Below are 18,960 nucleotides of genomic sequence, written 5' to 3'. Positions count from 1 at the left end.
GTGTACCATTAGGTTTTTTATGTCTTTGTTTTTGTTCTCTTGTTGTTCATAAAATAAGTTCAAGAGAAGTTTTGAAGAAGTGCGAATCTTCGAGAGATGACTTTTCTAAGTCTCATTTTGGGAGGATGCAACAACATAAATTACAGTTATTGGAGAAATAAATTATTTTTTTGCAAAACACTGAGTTTCAGAAAATTTTTTATTCATATATGAGGTTGTGACTTGTATTGTATGAAGAACTAAGATCACTGGTCAAGTATAAAATAGTCAACAATATATTAAAGTTATGAAATCTTCAATCAACGATTACTAGAAAGATTCACTGATGCTTGTTATTCGATGCAAGTAATCTCAATTCAGATTGTTGATATAGAAAGACATCTAGGTGAAGGTACCTTATACTAACAGTGTAGGCAACTTGTTCTATTCTATGGTTTGTACTATACCAAATCTAGCATATGCCTTAAGTGTTGTTAGTAAGTACATGATTGATCTTGGAGAGGATCATTAGAAAGCTTTCAAATGGATTTTGAGAGATGTCTAAGGGACAAAATATTTAGGACTTGTTTTTGGAAGAAAATCAGATCAACAAGATGAAGTCTATGGCTATGTTGGCAATGATTATGAAGCCAATATAGACACAAGAAAATCACTCACCGGTTTAGTGTTTTATGTGTGTAGAAACACAATGAGTTGGAAATCTACTATGCAAAAGGTAGTTGCTCTCTCAAATTTGAAGCTGAGTACATGGCAATAACTGAAGCCTTCAAAGAAGCTCTCTAGTTGAAGGGTTTAACTCAAGAGATTGGTTTCAAGGAAGAAAGTGTGGACATCTTCTATGATAATCGAAGTGCTCTACATCTGTTTAAAAACCCTACGATGCATGAAAGAACAAATCATATAGACATCAAGTATCATTTTATAAGAAACAATGTTGCCAAAAAGGTCAAGTTCAAGCGAAAAACGTCAACATTGTGACAATGCTATTGATATGTTGACCAAAAGTATGACCTTACATAAGTTTAAACATTGTCTCAAACTCCTCAACATTGAAGTGTTGATGAAATTTATAGTTATTATGAATAGTTTTTATGAATTTTATTTGTCACCATCTGCCAATTGTTGTAGTAACTAAATTAAGGTTAATTTGTTGTGCGATTCAACTACATGGACAAATTTATATATCTACATGTCTTGCTGACATGTCTAGGCAATTAGTAGTTGCATCTTAAAAGTTAATTTTCTATAGGATATTGGCGGCTAAACTAACTGAACTTTACGGTTTGTAACAGATAACCACAAAAATCGAAATTTTGGCAGTATAACTACCTAAACCCTGGTTCCGTTTTGCTCTGTACACCTCCATCCAAATATTACAGTAAAGTGCCATGGTGGACTGTCCACGTGTACACCCTTGTACACGTGGCAAATTTTTAGTGGTCCACGTAATATTAGTTTTAAAAAATAATTATAAATATTTAAAAAAAAATTAAAAAATCAGAATTTTTTTTAATAATTTATATATTAAAAAAATAGTTTAAAATATTTAAAAAATAGAAAAAAAATAATTAATATTTTCTTCTTCTTCTTCTTCTTTTTCTTTCTTTTTCTTCTTCATCTTTCTTCATCTTCGTTTTTTTTTTTAAAATCAAACCTCCCAAAAAAGGAGAAAACCTAGAAATCAGATCTGGGTTGACTCAAGAACTCCTCTAAGTATTAAATAAACCTAGATCTGTGATATTGCCTACATTTAAGCAATCCTCTTACCAATAAATAAACACGAAACTTGGATACTAAAATGAAAGTACAGTACCCTAATATGAATGCATATAAGATAGAACAACAGAGAAACGACATCATAGGTCTATTGTATTGAATTTCCGTAATCGACCTCAAAGAATTGTGGAGAGTCAGTAAAGATTTTGTGAACGAAGGGTGGAATAAATGGGAAGGCCTTTGATTTATGAGCTTTTCGAAAAGCCAGCCACAAGCTGTATCATAGAACTATGCAGTGCAATCTGGTTCTACATTCAGAAGAAAAACATTGGGTATTCCCATGTGGGCTTGAGTTATGAAAACGCCATTGAAGGGCACCATTGGAGGATTATAACTTTGGCCTTTTTGCATATATGCATTCTTCATCTTGTGTTTAATATGAGTGCACTTTAAAGCATAGAAACTTAAATTTACCTTTGGTAGTTATACTGTGGTCCCATACTCCCATTAGGTTTTCCGTTAATTTAACCAGCATTGCTCTCTATAAATATATGGTCCTTTGTTTTGTCGTCCTCACAGTTTCGCGTCTCAGTAAAAAGTTTCGCTATGGCGAGCAAAGTATTGTTGGACGACATGGAGCCTTGGCTGGACCTTCAAGGGAAGGTGGTGATGGTGACCGGCGCCTCCTCTGGTCTAAGTCGCGACTTTTGTGTCGATCTCGCTATAGTCGGTTGTCGCGTCGTAGCTGCCGCTCGTCGCGTTGATCGCCTTAAGTCCCTGAGTGACGAAATTAAAAGCCTTGCTCTGTCAACTTCGTCCTCTTCTTCGAGTAGCGTCAGAGCTATGGCAGTCGAGCTTGATGTGTGCGTCGATGGACCCACAATAGAGAAATCTGTGCAGAGGGCTTGGGAGGCGTTTGGGCGGATTAATGCTTTGGTTAACAATGCCGACATTAAAGGTTATTGTTGAGTCAACCCAGATCTGATTTCTAGGTTTTCCTCCTTTTTTGGGGGTTTGATTTCTGGAATAAAAAAACGAAGAAGAAAAGGAAGAAGAAGAAAGATGAAGAAGAAAACGAAAGAAAAAGAAGAAGAAGAAGAAAAAATATTAATTATTTTTTAAAAATATTAATTATTTTTTAAAAATATTTTAAACTATTTTTTTAATATATAAATTATTAAAAAAAAAATTGATTTTTTAATTTTATTAAATATTTATAATTATTTTTTAATTCTAATATTACATGGACCACTAAAAATTTGCCACGTGTATAAGGGTGTACATGTGGACAGTCCACCGTGGCACTTAACTGTGATTTTTGGACGGAGATATACAGAGCAAAACGGAACCAGGGTTTAGGTAGTTATGCCGCCAAAATTTTAATTTTTGTGATTATCTGTTACAAACCGTAAAGTTCAGGTGGTTTAGCCGCCAATATCCCATTTTCTATTATATTTTCTAGTGTGTTAGTCCGAGTACTATAAAGAGAAGCATATCACTACTATTCATTTTGGTACTAAACTTAAAAGTGTAATATGAGAGAGTTGGAGAGGGTGTTAAAAGAGTTCATTGTGTATTTGATCAATATCTCTCATGTGAACTAAATTGTAATGGTGCTAGGCTAATCTCTCTTGTCACGTATTGTAAAATCACTTTGGAGATTAAATAAAGAAACTAATCATTGTTGAAGGCTATTTTATCAGATTGATTTCTCTCTCATTTTAGTTTTATTGTTGGGTAAATACTATTTTGGACTCTGTGTTTTACAAAAGTTACCAATTGGACTCTCTGTTTTCTTAATGACAAAATAAATCTTATATTTTCTAAAATAATAAAAATAGGACCGGAAGCTCAATTTTCATTTTTTTTTAATATAACCAATTTTAAGACAGTTTTTAACACGAACAAATATAGAAAATGTAACTGTTGGATTGGTTAAGTCTTCTAGACATTGCAGCATTAGGAAAGTAACAGAAAGAGAAGGAAAGAAGAACATAGAGAAAGAGGAAGAAAGAGAGAAAGAGAGAAAGAACTCTTTATTGATTAAGCACACTTGATACAAGACTTATATTTAACAAGAACCAAAGGCACTTAACCAATACACTAACCAAAACCAGTAAAAGACTAGAAAACATGTTAACCGAAGTTAACCACTAACCAACTTAACAGACACAACAGAATGACTGTTACACCTAACTGTCATAACTGTCCTTACACGCCCCCTCAAACTTAGAATTGGTAGGACTACCAATACTGAGTTTGTGTCTGAAATAAGAGAAGACTTGGCTAGAATTGGTTTGGTTAGGCCATCAGCAAGTTGATCAAAGGCTGGAACATGCTTGACTTGAACTTGCTAATGTAGAATTTTCTCTCGGACAAAATAAGGGTCTAGCTCGATGTGTTTAGTTCGAGCATGCAACACTGGATTTGTTGTAAGAAGAATTGTGCTTAAGTTGTCACACTAGACAACAGGAGGTTGGGGAAGCTGAATATGCAGTTCTATAAAGAGAGAGTGTAACCAAGTGAGTTCAGTAACTGTTTGGGCGAGGCTTCTGAATTCAGCTTCAGTGCTACTCCTTGATACAGTGTTCTGCTTCTTGCACTGCAAGGCAATAGGATTTGAGCCAAAAAATATAGCAAACCCAGATGTTAAACGCCTGTCATCAGGGTCAGTGGCCCAGTCAGCATCACAAAATGCTGTTAGTTCAAGGATCTTTGGTTTGTGAAGATGAAGACCATAATCGATTGTGCCACTAAGGTATCTTAGGATTCATTTTACTGCTTGCCAGTGAGACTGTAAGGGATTTGCCATGAACTGACATACCTTATTTACACTAAAAGAAATCTCAGGTTGTGTGATTACAAGATACTGTAGAGCTCTAACTACAGATCGATATTGCTGAGGATTGTCTACTGGGGGACTTCCATATGCAGATAATTTGAGGTTGCTGACCGTAGGTGTGTTGGAAGGTTTTGCAGCATCCATATCTGCCTTATGCAACAGATCCTTTATGTACTTGGCCTGAGAGAGATGCAATCCAGTGGAGGATGAAGTTACCTCGATTCCAAGAAAATAATGAAGATCCCCCAGGTCTTTTAGAGAGAATTTGGCATTTAAGGCAACAGTGTAGTATGAGATAAGCTTGGGGTCACTGCCTGTGATGATAATATCATCAACATAGATAAGAATAACTGTCATGGACAAGGGTGTATGCCTTATAAAGAGACTATGGTCAGACTTTGATGAAACAAATCCTAGTGACAGAAGGCAGTGATGCAACTTGTCAAACCAAGCTCGAGGAGCTTGTTTGAGGCCATAAAGAGCTTTGTGAAGTTTGCAAACCAATTCAGGAGATTCATGACTCTCAAAACCAGGTGGTTGAAGCATATAAACTTCTTCCTGTAAATCCCCATTTAAAAAGGCATTGTTGACATCTAGTTGCTTGATTTTCCAACCTTTGGAAAGAGCTAGAGTGAGAACAACCCTGATGGTTACAGGCTTAACAACAGGGCTAAATGATTCTGTAAAGTCAAAACCAGGTTGTTGGTGAAAACCTTTAGCAACAAGTCTGGCTTTGAGCTTTGATACACTCCCATCAGGATTCTCTTTGATTATATAGACCCCCTTGCATCCAATGGCAGTTCTTCCAGGTGGTAACCTGATTAGAGTATAGGTTCTATTTTTCTTGAGAGCTAGAATCTCTTCAGCCATTGCATTATTCCACTGTAAGTTTTGTAAAGCCTGCTTCAAAGTGGTTGGAACTTGAGTAGTCAAATAGACCTTAGGCTTCTTGATGCCACTTTTAGCTCTTGTTTGCATAGAATGGGAATTGATATGAGCTATTATAGCTGTAGGAGCATTATTAGATGCAGCAGCAGTAGGAACAGGAGCTGGTGCAGACTGAGTGTCAGGAGTAGGAGCAATAGCTGCAGATGATTGAGAATGGCTATCTGGTTCAGGAGAAGCAGCATGCATTGTTGGAACCAAATTCCTTGAGATAGCTATTGTGCTGGTGCCCTGAAAATTTTGATCTCCATCTCTCTCAACCGAAACATTGTCACCAGATGCAGATGTAATTGAGAAAGAAGGAGGATCAGTAGTAGCATTAGTGGGAAATAATAGATCAACATTATAACGACACTGAGAAATAGGAATTTTGCTAGAGATGCCAGACTCTTGTTTGTGAGATTGGGAAGTGGTGGAATTTAAATGCTGATGTGGAAATGTGGATTCATCAAAGATAACATCTCTAGAGATGTATAGCCTACCAGATGGGTCAAGACATTTGTAACCTTTATGGTTCAAGCTATAGCCAATGAAAGTGCAAGGAGAAGATCGATACTCAAGCTTGTGCTTGTTGTATGGTCGAATATTGGGAAAACATGTACAACCAAAAACTTTAAGAGAAGAGTAATCAGGTGTAATGTTAAACAAGACTTCGATTGGTGATTTAAGAGACAGAACAGGTGTTGGAAGTCTGTTGTATAGGTAGATAGCTGTCCTAAAAGCCTCATCCCAATATTTTAAAGGTAGGTTGGCTTGAGCTAAGAGAGTTAGGCCATTTTCCACTATATGCCTGTGTTTTCTTTCAGCAATTCCATTTTGTTCATGGGTTGTGGGACATGGTTTTCTGTGAATAATACCAGCCTCTTGAAGAGACTGTGTGAATGACCTATATTCCCCTCCCCAATCCGATTGAAAGACCTTAATTTTGGTTCCTAATTGAAGCTCTACCTCAGTTTTAAAAATGTGAAATGCCTTAATAGCATCAGATTTAGTTTTAAGTAAGTACAACCATGTGAATCTTGAGTATGCATCAATGAAATGTATATAGTACTTATAATCATTGTGAGATGTAGTGAAAGATGGACCCCATAAATCATAATGGACAAGCTGTAAAGGTGCACTATAGCAAGAGTCAGATGACTTTGGAAAGGGAAATTTATGGATTTTTCCTAAACAACAAGATGAACAAACTGAATTTGGAGTTTTATTCACATTAGAAATGTTACATTTTGAGAGTACATTTTTGACAATCTGTTCAGAGGGATGTCCTAAACGATTATGCCACAGCTCATACTCATTAGTAGGAGCTTTACATTTGACACATAGACTGAAATTAACATGCTGAGATTGTGTGGTGGTGGCTGTGTTTGTATAGTGCAGGGGTGTGGAATTAGAACTGCTACAGGGTGTTGGAGAGGCAGATAATTGAATTCGACTCGAATAAAAAGTATATAGGCCATTGTGATGTCTCCCAGTCAGCAGAGTTGTATTGCTCACCTGGTCCTTCACAAAATAGAAATCAGGGTAAAACACAAAATAGACATTATTGTCAGCTTCAAACTTAGACACACTAAGGAGGTTTTTGGTGATTTCAGGTACATGAAGCGAATGATTTAAAGCTAGAGGTTTTGAGCATGTATCTAAGAGTATAAATGAGTTACCCATTTGAGAAACAAGAAGGCCAGTGCCATTGCCAACATATAGCTGATCTGGTCCCTCACAATTCGCTGGTGTCATCAGGTTCTGACCATTTGGAGTGCAGTGTGTTGTTGCTCCAGAGTCTGGATACCAGTTATCATCTGAAGCTTGACTAGTTTGAGCAACATTTTCTTGTGTTTGAGAGGTGTTTGTAGGTGGAAAAACTCATGTAAAACTCTTGTCAAATCTGTAAAAGCAGTCAATAACAGAGTGTCCCAATTTGTGACATAATTGGCACTGAATTCGATTTGATGGAGTGGGAAATCTGCTTCCTCTTCCTCTTCCCATTGTATTGGTTTGCATATTGTTGGATTGGCCACGAGGTGAGGGATATTGACTTCAAGGATTGCCTCTGTAATTAGAGTAAGGAGGAAAAGATGGAAATGGAAAACCAGGAGGGGGTTACTGACCTCGAGTTTGAGTAGGGTATCTGCCATTTCGATATGTGTTGGCAAAGAAGGCCTCCATAGTAGGATCTTGATCAGTGAAGGCCATATGCACACTAGATTCAGATTCTTGATCTTCTTTTTCAATTCGAGATTCAGAGGCCAGAAGAAGAGCTTCAATTTCACCAACCGAGTATCCTTCAATTCAAGTGTTGGTGGAGATGATGAAAGTGTCGTACTCACTTGGCAATCCCTTGAAAATTGCTGCAATATGGTCACAATCGGAGAGAACTTCACCTACAGATGCAAGCAGATCAACATGTTGTTTAACTTTAAGAAGGTAATCATTGAGATTCGAGTTGCCTTTCTTGAGTTTCTGCAGCTTAGTTCTAAACTCCAGAATCTTGGAGGAGACTTTGAGGGTGTTGTTGGGTTTTATGCCCTAAATAAAACTCCATTTCAATGTAATCCATTTTATTCAATATCAATAAAGATACAGAAGTATTTTTCATTCATTTGTATGTTTTGGTTCATCTTATCAATTGTTTGTCTATTTGATTTATAAATTCCTCCAAACCCTTTTCACATACTTGATCCTGTTTATTGTGTTGTCAACACAGTGGAAAGTAAACATGACTATGTGATTAAAGATTCCTAGATTTATCAGAACACTGGAGTTTTACTGATATGACAATCTACAATAGAATTTACTTGCATTTGGAGAAATGCTATGTTCTTTCTAGAGCATTGGTTAAAGTAAAGCTTGGGTTGGATGCATGGAGTATGCATCGGAAGGGACCGATATTCAACTTTGACATAGATTAATTAAACTTACCGTAAAATCTATTCAATTCAATATCACCTAGTTGATCCTAGATCGAATGATCTTAATCCTGATATCATTAGGTTCAATCTCAAGAGTGTTATTCGTGTTCTTTGATTTGTTAGTTAAGCCTACTTTTGGGTCAGGGTGATACGTACATTTTGGGAACACGGTAGTGCAATTGAGTGGGAGCGCTAACATAAATATGGAATCTATAGCTTCTATCTGGCAAATAGAAAGTAAAGGATGATTTCCTTCGAGCTTGACCAAACGAAAATAAATGGTGGAGTACTCATTTCACTTAGCTGAAATATCATTTATACGGGGTTAAGTGTTTTAAGGATAAAATACATTGCAGCGTCTTACGGTAATCTAATCCTTTTACAGTGTAGATCAACTATATAGAGGATCATTGATCAAATTAGGATTATAATAATGGATAACTAATGACGTGTCTATATGGTAGAACATATAGAGCGTTCTATATACTGAGAGTACTATTCTAAGTTCTATGCGTGGATTCAACGAAGAATTAATAAGTCAGTGAATTTAAGATGTAAATTCTTGATCTGCTTATTGGAAGCTCGGATATATAGACCCATGGTCCCCACAATAGTTGAGACAATTCTACTTGTAAGACTCATTTAATTGATTTTGATTAATCAATTATAATTCTCAAATTAGACTATGTCTATTTGTGAATTTTTCACTAAGCAAGGGCGAAACTGTAAAGAAAGAGTTTCTAGGGTATATTTGTTAATTAAGATACTTTGGTTGGTCTAATTAATAAATATAATAAATGACAATATTATTTAATAATTATTTATAGTTATTAAATAGTTGAAATTGACATTTAAATGGTTGAATTTAAAAATTGGCATTTTTGAGAAAATGAGATGCAGAAATGATATAACAACAAAATTACAAAAGTGAGGCCCAAATCCACTAAGCCATGGCCGGCCACTTATGTAGGCTTTATCATTTAATATTTTCATTATTTTAATGCCAAATAATTCAAACCTAACCCTATGTGGCATGCTATAAATAGATAGTGATGGCTTCAGGAAACTTTAACTTTTGCATCTTATTCCTTTCAGAGAAAAACCTGAGCCATCACACTAAACCTAGCCGCCACTCTCTTTCCTTCTTCTTCCTTGATTGTTTCGAATCCTCTTAGTGATAGAGTATTGCCCACACACAGCAAGTAGTACCTCAATCATAGTGTGGAAGATCGTGAAGAAAGCAATTCAACAAGAAGGACATTCGGGCTCAGATCTTGATAATACTCTGCGAAAGAAAGGATACAAGGGTTAGAGATCTGAGTGGAAGGAGACATATTATTCCGCTGCACCCAATGTAAGGTTTCTCATACTTTATATGTGTTTATTTATAATCGTTTTAGAAGTTCATATTTATGGTGTTAATCAACATACTTGTGAGTAGATCTAAGATCTTGGTAAAATAATTTCCAACAAATGGCCTCAGAGCCATGGTAATTGATTTGCTTGCAAGAAATTTGGACTTAAAATGATTTGTATGTGATTTGGATGGTTTCATGTTGATCTGTGTGTTATATGATGATTGATTGATGTTTGTGAATTTTCGTGAACAATAATTGAAATTCTATTTCTGGAATTATTTTTATTGGATAGTTTGGAAAAAATTAAGCAATTTATTTTTTTTACAGAACTCAATTTCGATTTTATTTGAATTAGTTATGAATTTTTGAAAATCGGAAAAATATCAGGAAGGTGTCACCCACCTACGCGCGCGGATGAGGGTGCAACCCTTGGATGCACGCGCTCAGACACGAGCTCGATCGAGCTTCCTCGGTCAGACAAGATTTTGTCTGAAACTCGCCCCTTGCACGCGCGGAGAGGTTGCATGCAGCCTTCTGTGCTGAGGTTTCACGGTCAGCCTTCCCTGCTCGTGCGTGTGGACAGTATGCATGTACCACTTGCAATTTTTTTTTAGTTTTCTTCGATTTTCATCCTATTTCATGGAATTAACTTCCGATTTTTTGTGTAGTTTTGTATTTTGATTTTTACTTTTCATATTTCAAATCTAATTATCAGAAATAAATTAATTTGAATTTTTTAAAATTAATTTTAGATATTAGTGTAATTTGAATTTGAAAATAGGTAAAATTTATTTTTTTGCTTAATTTTTTATCTTATTTTTAAATTTGATTATTTTATCTTATTTTTAAATTTAAGGTCAGATATTAAATTTTTTTTAAAATAATTTGACCTTATTTAAATTTAAAATAAAGTTACTATAATCATGATATTTTGAATAGAAATAAGATATTTTGCTAACTTTTAAATTTTGTTATTTTTTATTTAAATTAAATTATAAAATCTGAAAAAATATTTATTTTTTTATTTTATATTTAATTTATAAAATAACATGAAATTTTTAAAAGTGGTTAGCATTTTTTTTTTTTGAAATGATATTTAGGTTAGTTGAAACCTAATTTTTTAAAATTGTAGGTTTAATTTTAATTTTTTTTATTATTATTTTATTTTATTTAAAATGCCAAAAATATTTTATTTATTTATTTATTTATTTTTTCGAAAATAATTATTTAAAATTATATAAATCCTACATCCAACTATCCAATTCATCTTGTTGCAGGAGTATGTGTTTTAGCTTGTGTATAAGTTTTATAAAACCTATTATTGCTTGATCTAAATTGCCATGGTTAACTTGTTGACAGATCCAATGATCTGATTTTAACCCATGGTTCAATTGTCAATAGGTCAAGTGAATAATTTGTAACAGGTAAATTTTACATTCTTCTTTCATCTGTGTATGACCTAGTAACATGATAGGATCCATCCAAATCTGTGTACCTGTGTGAGCCTATATGATTACATTTGTTATAGATGCATATAGGTTGTTGTTGCTAAATAAAATGTCATAGATTGATAGATTTTATTTAGGCCCATTTAGTTTTTGGCCTATTCAATTAATAACATTTGTTCATTTTAAGGTTAAATTCCTCTCTTTTGGGCCTTATGTGAGAGTTGGGGGCCAATAGAAGTGGGTACGACATACTGAACCCAGCTCCCCCTCACATGAACTACCCCAATTGTGAAGGCCCATTTGCTTGATTTGGATAACTGTGCTAGGTTAATTAAATTAGTTTAACCTAATAAAATTGATTAGCAACATAATTAATTTCATTTATTTTGAAATTAATTTAAGAAAACATAGTTTAATGAATTATATTCTAGATAAACTATATATATTTTCTTGTTTTAATTAAATATAGAATTATAACCAACTAGATTCTTTCTGAAGCTCAATTTAAATTATTTCATTAAATATTCTTATTTAAGTTGAAAATTAGTTATTTCTAACTAATCAACTTAAATCTGAATATCTTTTGAATTTTAAATTTCAAAATTAAGTTGAGGAATTTTAGGAATTGGTTATTAAGATTCTTTGGATATTTTTTAAGTTGATATTTTTTCAAATATGGATAAACTTAAAATGGAATATTTTCAAATTAAGTGGTTACAACTTAATTTTAATATTTAATTAAATCATAATTTGAAAAATATTTAAGTTGGTTTTTATTTAGATTCTTCTAAACAACTTAAATAAGATATTTTTTTTTTCAAATTTGTTCCATTTTTTTAAATTTTGAATTTATTTTTCGAATTTAAATAATAATTGAAATTTAATTAAAGTTGGATTTTTTTATATAATTTTTTTTTTACTAAAACTAACTTTAATTTGTAATTTTTCATTATTAAAATATGGAATAAATGATTAAATAAAATACATATTTTAAAATAATGAGCTTTAATCAAGAGACATTCGATCTCCATTGTTGGTTTTACATAGCTTTTGTTTTAGTGAGTAATCCTCCCTAATGGAGGAACGTTCATTAGCATGTTAGCACCGTTTAATCTCGAAAGATAAGTATATTTGTAAGTGTTTTATATGGTATTGATCACCCTAATGGTGGCGACTGTATTTGACTTACAAAATATGAAACAATAGTGGAAGCTCATGAAATAGGAATGACCTTGACTCTCGCCTAAACGGGACAACGTCGGATTCTCTTTTCGATCGAATAAAAAGTTGCTAGAATGATTATCATTTTAGATGAATTGACAACTCTATTCAATGGATGATGCTTTGACTCTCGCCTAAACGGGACACTGTATCAGTTTGTTGAAAACCTTGGAAAATAAATTATGTTAGATTTTGTATTTTTATAACATATGTGATTATTTGTTATTTTCTGAACTTGTGTATGAATTTATTTGAACCAAAACCTTACTTCTGTTTTATTGATGTGTGTAGTGCCAATATAAATAACCCTTGCCCCGATCCACTCCTACTTAATATCTTAGCAAAAGAACTCTATAGTGTGAAAATGCATCTTGGTAGTTGCATAAACTGGCACCTGTTGATGATGAATCTGAAGTTCCAAAAGGCAAATCTATTAGGAATTGAATTATCAAAAGAACAATGGGTACAATTCATTCTTAATAGTCTTCCTCCAGAGTATAATGGATTTGTTGTATCTTACATGATCAACAATTTTAACTCCTCCGACATGGACAAGCTCGAAGCAGAATTACGAGTTCATGAACGGAAGTTAATTGCAATCAGACCTCCTAGTTTTGCAAACTTTAATCAGAGGAAAAGGATTAAGCATGAAGGCTCTAACAAAGCTGCTTCTTCAAGTACAATTATCAGACATAATCTTCTATGTTCGAATTGTAATGAAAAGGGACATCAAGAAGAACGATGTCCCCGACTTCTAAACAATTCAAACGAAGGTAATACTTTTGTCTTTGAATCATGTGTTTTAGAGAATGACAAATCCACTTGGATTGTTGATTCTGGGTCTACTAACCATGTATGTTCTTCATTGCAGCTGCTTGAAACTTGGGAAAATCTGCTTCCAGAAGAGTTAAAGCTTAAAGTTGGAAATGACGAGTTAGTGTCGGTCAAAGCTAAAGGAAAAGCCCGTATCAAGTTTCAACAAAAATTTTTAATTTTAGAAAATGTTTTATTCATTCCAAACTTTAGTAGAAACTTGATTAGTGTTTAATGTTTACAAACACAATCTTATATATTGAATTTTTCGAGTTCTTATTATTCAATTTCTCGTTTTGGAATTCATATATGTGTTGCTCACATGGAACAAGGGCTTTATGTCTTAAGACCGAATACACAAATCTCACTAAATAGTGAACTTTTCAATATAGCTAAACCTAAAAACCTAAAAAGAAAAGAGATTGATAATGATGATCAAACTTATCTATGGCATTTACGTTTAGGTCATATAGGTTTTGATAGACTCAATAGGCTAACCAAAGACGGTCCATTGAAAAATGTCGTCTTAGGTGAATTGCCAGTATGCGAGTCATGCCTAGAAGGAAAAATGACCAAACGTTCTTTCTCTGCAAAGGGAGAGCGTGCCAAACAACCCCTAGGGTTAGTACATTCAGATGTTTGCGGACCCCTGAATGTAAAAGCCCGAGGTGGTTATGAGTATTTCGTCACTTTCATTGACGATTACTCTAGATATAGTTTTCTTTACCTAATGCAAAAGAAATCTGAAACGTTTGAAAAGTTTCAAGAATTTCATGCTTTGGCTCAAAACCAATTAGGTAAAACATTAAAGATCTTGCGAACTGATAGGGGTGGAGAATATATGGATATGCAGTTCAAAAATCATTTAATTGAACTTGGAATTGAATCCCAATACACTGCCCCAAGCACTCCACAGCAAAATGGAGTTGCAGAAAGAAGAAATCGCACTCTTTTTGGAAATGGTTAGGTCTATGCTGAGCTATTCAACTCTGTCTACGTCCTTCTAGGGATATGCTATACAGATGGCAAACGACATTTTAAATGTTGTTCCATCTAAAGCAGTCCCTAAGACACCCGTCGAACTATGGAATGGTCGTACACCTAGTTTGCGCCATTATAGAATTTGGGGGTGCCCTGCTCATGTCTTGAGAAAGAAAGAAGGCAAACTGGAATCCCGAACTAAAGTTTGCATGTTTGTCGGGAATTCTAAAGAGACTAGGGGTGGACTGTTTTATAGTCACAAGGATAACAAAGTGTTTGTTTCTACAAATGCTACTTTTCTTGAAGATAACTATATTAAAGACAACAAACCGAAAAGTAAAGTTGTATTAGAGAAAATGCTTTCAGATATAACTCCTTCCAATGTTCCGTCCTCTTCCACTCAAGAAGAGGATAATCCCACTCCCTCAGTCAAACCAACTGAGAAAACTACTACCAAATTTCCTGTTCAAAAGATCACCGCTCCTCGTCGTAGTGGGAGGGTTTCAACAAAACCATCTCGTTATGGCTTGGATGGTGAAATCAATATGGTCGTTGGTGACGGTATTGATGACGACCCATTAACCTATAAACAGGCAATGGCAAGTCCGCAACGGAAACGGTGGTCAGCCGGCATGGATTCAGAGATGGATTCCATGAAAAAGAACAAAGTCTGGGAATATGTAGACGCACCCGATGACTATCATCCAATCGGATGTAAGTGGGTTTACAAGAAGAAAAGAGGCGTTGGAGGCGAAGTCGAAACTTTTAAAGCTAGACTGGTAGCCAAGGGTTATACCCAAAGAGAAGGTGTGGACTATGAGGAAACTTTTAGTCCTGTCGCCATGCTCAAATCCATCTGAATTCTTCTCTCCATAGCAGCCGCTTTTGATTATGAAATCTGGCAAATGGATGTCAAGACAGCCTTCCTTAATGGGGTTCTTGAAGAAACCATCTATATGGAGCAACCAGAAGGCTATGTTCTTCCAGGGCAGGAAAAGAAATTTTGCAAATTAAATAAGTCTATTTATGGACTTAAGCAAGCTTCTCGCTCATGGAACAAAAGGTTTGATGAAATCATCAAAACCTACGGCTTTCTTCAGAATGAAGATGAACCTTGTGTTTACCAACTCAAGGAAGACCAAGTAGTAGTATTCTTAGTCCTTTATGTTGACGACATTTTGATTATTGGAAACAATATCAAGAAAATGACTAACATCAAGGAATGGCTTGACACTCAATTCGATATGAAAGATTTGGGTGAGGCAGCCTATGTTCTTGGTATTCAAATTATTAGAAACCGGAAGAACAAATCCCTTGCTCTCTCTCAAACAACTTACATTGACAAAGTTTTAGAGAGATTCTCCATGAACAACACCAATGGGGCGAATATGCCTTCTAGATATGGTATTCGTCTATCTAAGGAACAGTCTCCTACTGATCCTCAAGAGATAGAGGACATGGAAAAAGTTCCTTATGCTTCTGCAGTTGGAAGTCTAATGTATGCAATGTTGTGCACTAGACCTGACATTTGCTATGCAGTTGGAATCGTGAGCAGGTATCAGTCAAATCCAGGTCAGGAACATTGGAATGCAGTTAAGTATATTCTGAAATACTTAAAGAGTACAAGATATTATGTGTTAGTCTACAAGGGTGGTGCTTTAAATCCCATAGGCTATACCGACTCAGATTTCCAGGCATGTCTTGAAGACAGGAAATCTATATCTGGGATGGTGTTTACTCTTGGGGGTGGAGCAGTGGTTTGGAGAAGTGCTAAACAAACCGCGATTGCAGATTCTACCATGGAAGCAGAATACATAGCTGGAGCAGAAGCTGCCAAAGAGCTTGTCTGGCTGAGAAAGTTCTTCACCAGTATCGGTGTCGTGCCTAGAATGGAAAAGCCTTTAGTCTTACTTTGTGATAACAATGGAGCAATAGCCAACAGTAAGGAACCTCGAAGCCATAAGAGAAGCAAACACATAGAAAGGAAATATCATATCATCAGAGAATATGTGGCAAGAGGGGATGTACTGGTTGAGAAAGTGGACACAGAAGACAACTTAGCTGATCCATTCACCAAAGTCTTGGCAGTGACTGCATTTGAAAAGCACCGTCAGAATTTAGGATTAATTGATATGTACTGATTAGTTTTATATTAGTGCGAGTGGGAGTTTGTTGAGTTTTATGCCCTAAATAAAACTCTATTTCAATGTAATCCATTTTATTCAATATCAATAAAGATACAGAAGTATTTTTCATTCATTTGTATGTTTTGGTTCATCTTATCAATTGTTTGTCTATTTGATTTATAAATTCATCCAAACTCTTTTCACATACTTGATCCTGTTTATTGTGTTGTCAACACAGTGGAAAGTAAGCATGACTATGTGATTAAAGATTCCTTGATTATCAGAACACTGGGGTTTTACTGATATGACAATCTACAACAGAGTTTACTTGCATTTGGAGAAATGCTATGTTCTTTCCAGAGCATTGGTTAAAGTAAAGCTTGGGTTGGATGCATGGAGTATGCATTGGAAGGGACCGATATTGAACTTTGTCATAGATTTATTAAACTTACCGTAAAATCTATTCAATTCAATATCACCTAGTTGATCCTAGATCGAATGATCTTAATCCTGATATCATTAGGTTCAATCTCAAGAGTGTTATTCGTGTTCTTTGATTTGTTAGTTAAGCCTACTTTTGGGTCAGGGTGATATGTACATTTTGGGAACACGGTAGTGCAATTGAGTGGGAGCGCTAACATAAATAAGGAATCTATAGCTTCTATCTGGCAAATAGAAAGTAAAGGATGATTTCCTTCGAGCTTGACCAAACGAAAATAAATGGTGGAGTACTCATTTCACTTAGCTGAAATATCATTTATACGGGGTTAAGTGTTTTAAGGATAAAATACATTGTAGGGTGTTACGGTAATCTAATCCCTTTACAGTGTAGATCATCTATATAGAGGGTCATTGATCAAATTAGGATTATAACAATGGACAACTAATGACGTGTCTATATGGTGGAACATATAGAGCGTTCTATATACTGAGAGTATAATTCTAAGTTCTATGCGTGGATTCAACGAAGAATTAATAAGTCAGTGAATTTAAGATGTAAATTCTTGATCTGCTTATTGGAAGCTCGGATATATAGACCCATGGTCCCCACACTAGTTGAGACAATACTACTTGTAAGACTCATTTAATTGATTTTGATTAATCAATTATAATTCTCAAATTAGACTATGTCTATTTGTGAATTTTTCACTAAGCAAGGGCGAAACTGTAAGAAAGAGTTTCTAGGGTATATTTGTTAATTAAGATACTTTGGTTTGTCTAATTAATAAGTATAATAAATGACAATATTATTTAATAATTATTTATAGTTATTAAATAGTTAAAATTGACATTTAAATGGTTGAATTTGAAAATTGGCATTTTTGAGAAAATGAGATGCAGAAATGATATAACAACAAAATTGCAAAAGTGAGGCCCAAATCCACTAAGCCATGGCCGACCACTTATGTAGGCTTTATCATTTAATATTTTCATTATTGTAATGCCAAATAATTCAAACCTAACCCTATGTGGTATGCTATAAATAAATAGTGATGGCTTCAGGAAACTTTAACTTTTGCATCTTATTCCTTTCAGAGAAAAACCTGAGCCATCACACTAAACCTAGCCGCCACTTTCTTTCCTTCTTCTTCCTTGATTGTTTCGAATCCTCTTAGTGATAGAGTAGTGCCCACACACAACAAGTAGTACCTCAATCATAGTGTGGAAGATCGTGAAGAAAGCAATTCAACAAGAAGGACATTCGGGCTCAGATCTTGATAATACTCTGCGACAGAAAGGATACAAGGGTTAGAGATCTGAGTGGAAGGAGACATATTATTCCACTGCACCCAATGTAAGGTTTCTCATACTTTATATGTGTTTATTTATAATCGTTTTAGAAGTTCATATTTAGGGTGTTAATCAACATACTTGTGAGTAGATCTAAGATACTGGTAAAATAATTTCCAACAGGTGTAATGTTGCTCAAGAGCTTTCCAGATCTGGCGAGCTGAGTTGCATCCCACCATCGAGTTAAGAGGCTTTCTGCCATAGAAGAGAGAAGCCAAGACACAATAAGTTGATCTGGAACATCCCAATCTATGAACTCTGGGTTGTATCTTTGTGCAGTGCAACCTGCATCAGTGAGGAACTGAGGGGGGGATCAGTGTCTTGGATGAACCAGAGAAGGCGATTTCCACGAATTGCAGCCAAGATTTGTTGTTTCCAGAGTAAGTAATTGTGATCGTTTAGCTTTATTGAGACAGTGTGATTGAAGTAGACTGTGCCATCTTCTTGATGATTTTGAGTTCTTGAAGCAGCAGATTGAGTTCCTTGCTGGTGATTCGAGCCTCCATTACCCACAGTAGCCATATTCGCCATTAATGGCGGAAAAGGCTCTGATACCATGTTGGATTGGTTAAGTCTTCTAGACATTGCAGCATTAGGAAAGTAACAGAAAGAGAAGGAAAGAAGAACAGAGAGAAAGAGGAAGAAAGAGAGAAAGAGAGAAAGAACTCTTTATTGATTAAGCACACTTGATACAAGACTTATATATAACAAGAACCAAAGGCACTTAACCAATACACTAACCAAAACCAGTAAAAGACTAGAAAACATGTTAACCGAAGTTAACCACTAACCAACTTAACAGACACAACA

The 18,960-nt window shown here is 34.9% G+C and overlaps 1 protein-coding gene across 1 annotated transcript; it reads left to right on the top strand.

Moving 5' to 3' along the window:
• Positions 1 to 2,322: 2,322 nt before the first annotated feature.
• Positions 2,323 to 2,685, top strand: LOC115695329 (uncharacterized). The gene has a single exon (XM_030622403.1). It carries the CDS (start codon positions 2,323 to 2,325, stop codon positions 2,683 to 2,685), a length of 363 nt encoding a protein of 120 aa, XP_030478263.1.
• Positions 2,686 to 18,960: the final 16,275 nt, after the last annotated feature.

This window comes from Cannabis sativa, chromosome X, assembly GCF_029168945.1.
Source record: "Cannabis sativa cultivar Pink pepper isolate KNU-18-1 chromosome X, ASM2916894v1, whole genome shotgun sequence".
NCBI classification, from domain to species: domain Eukaryota; kingdom Viridiplantae; phylum Streptophyta; class Magnoliopsida; order Rosales; family Cannabaceae; genus Cannabis; species Cannabis sativa.
This window is presented reverse-complemented; position numbering and strand designations above follow the sequence as displayed.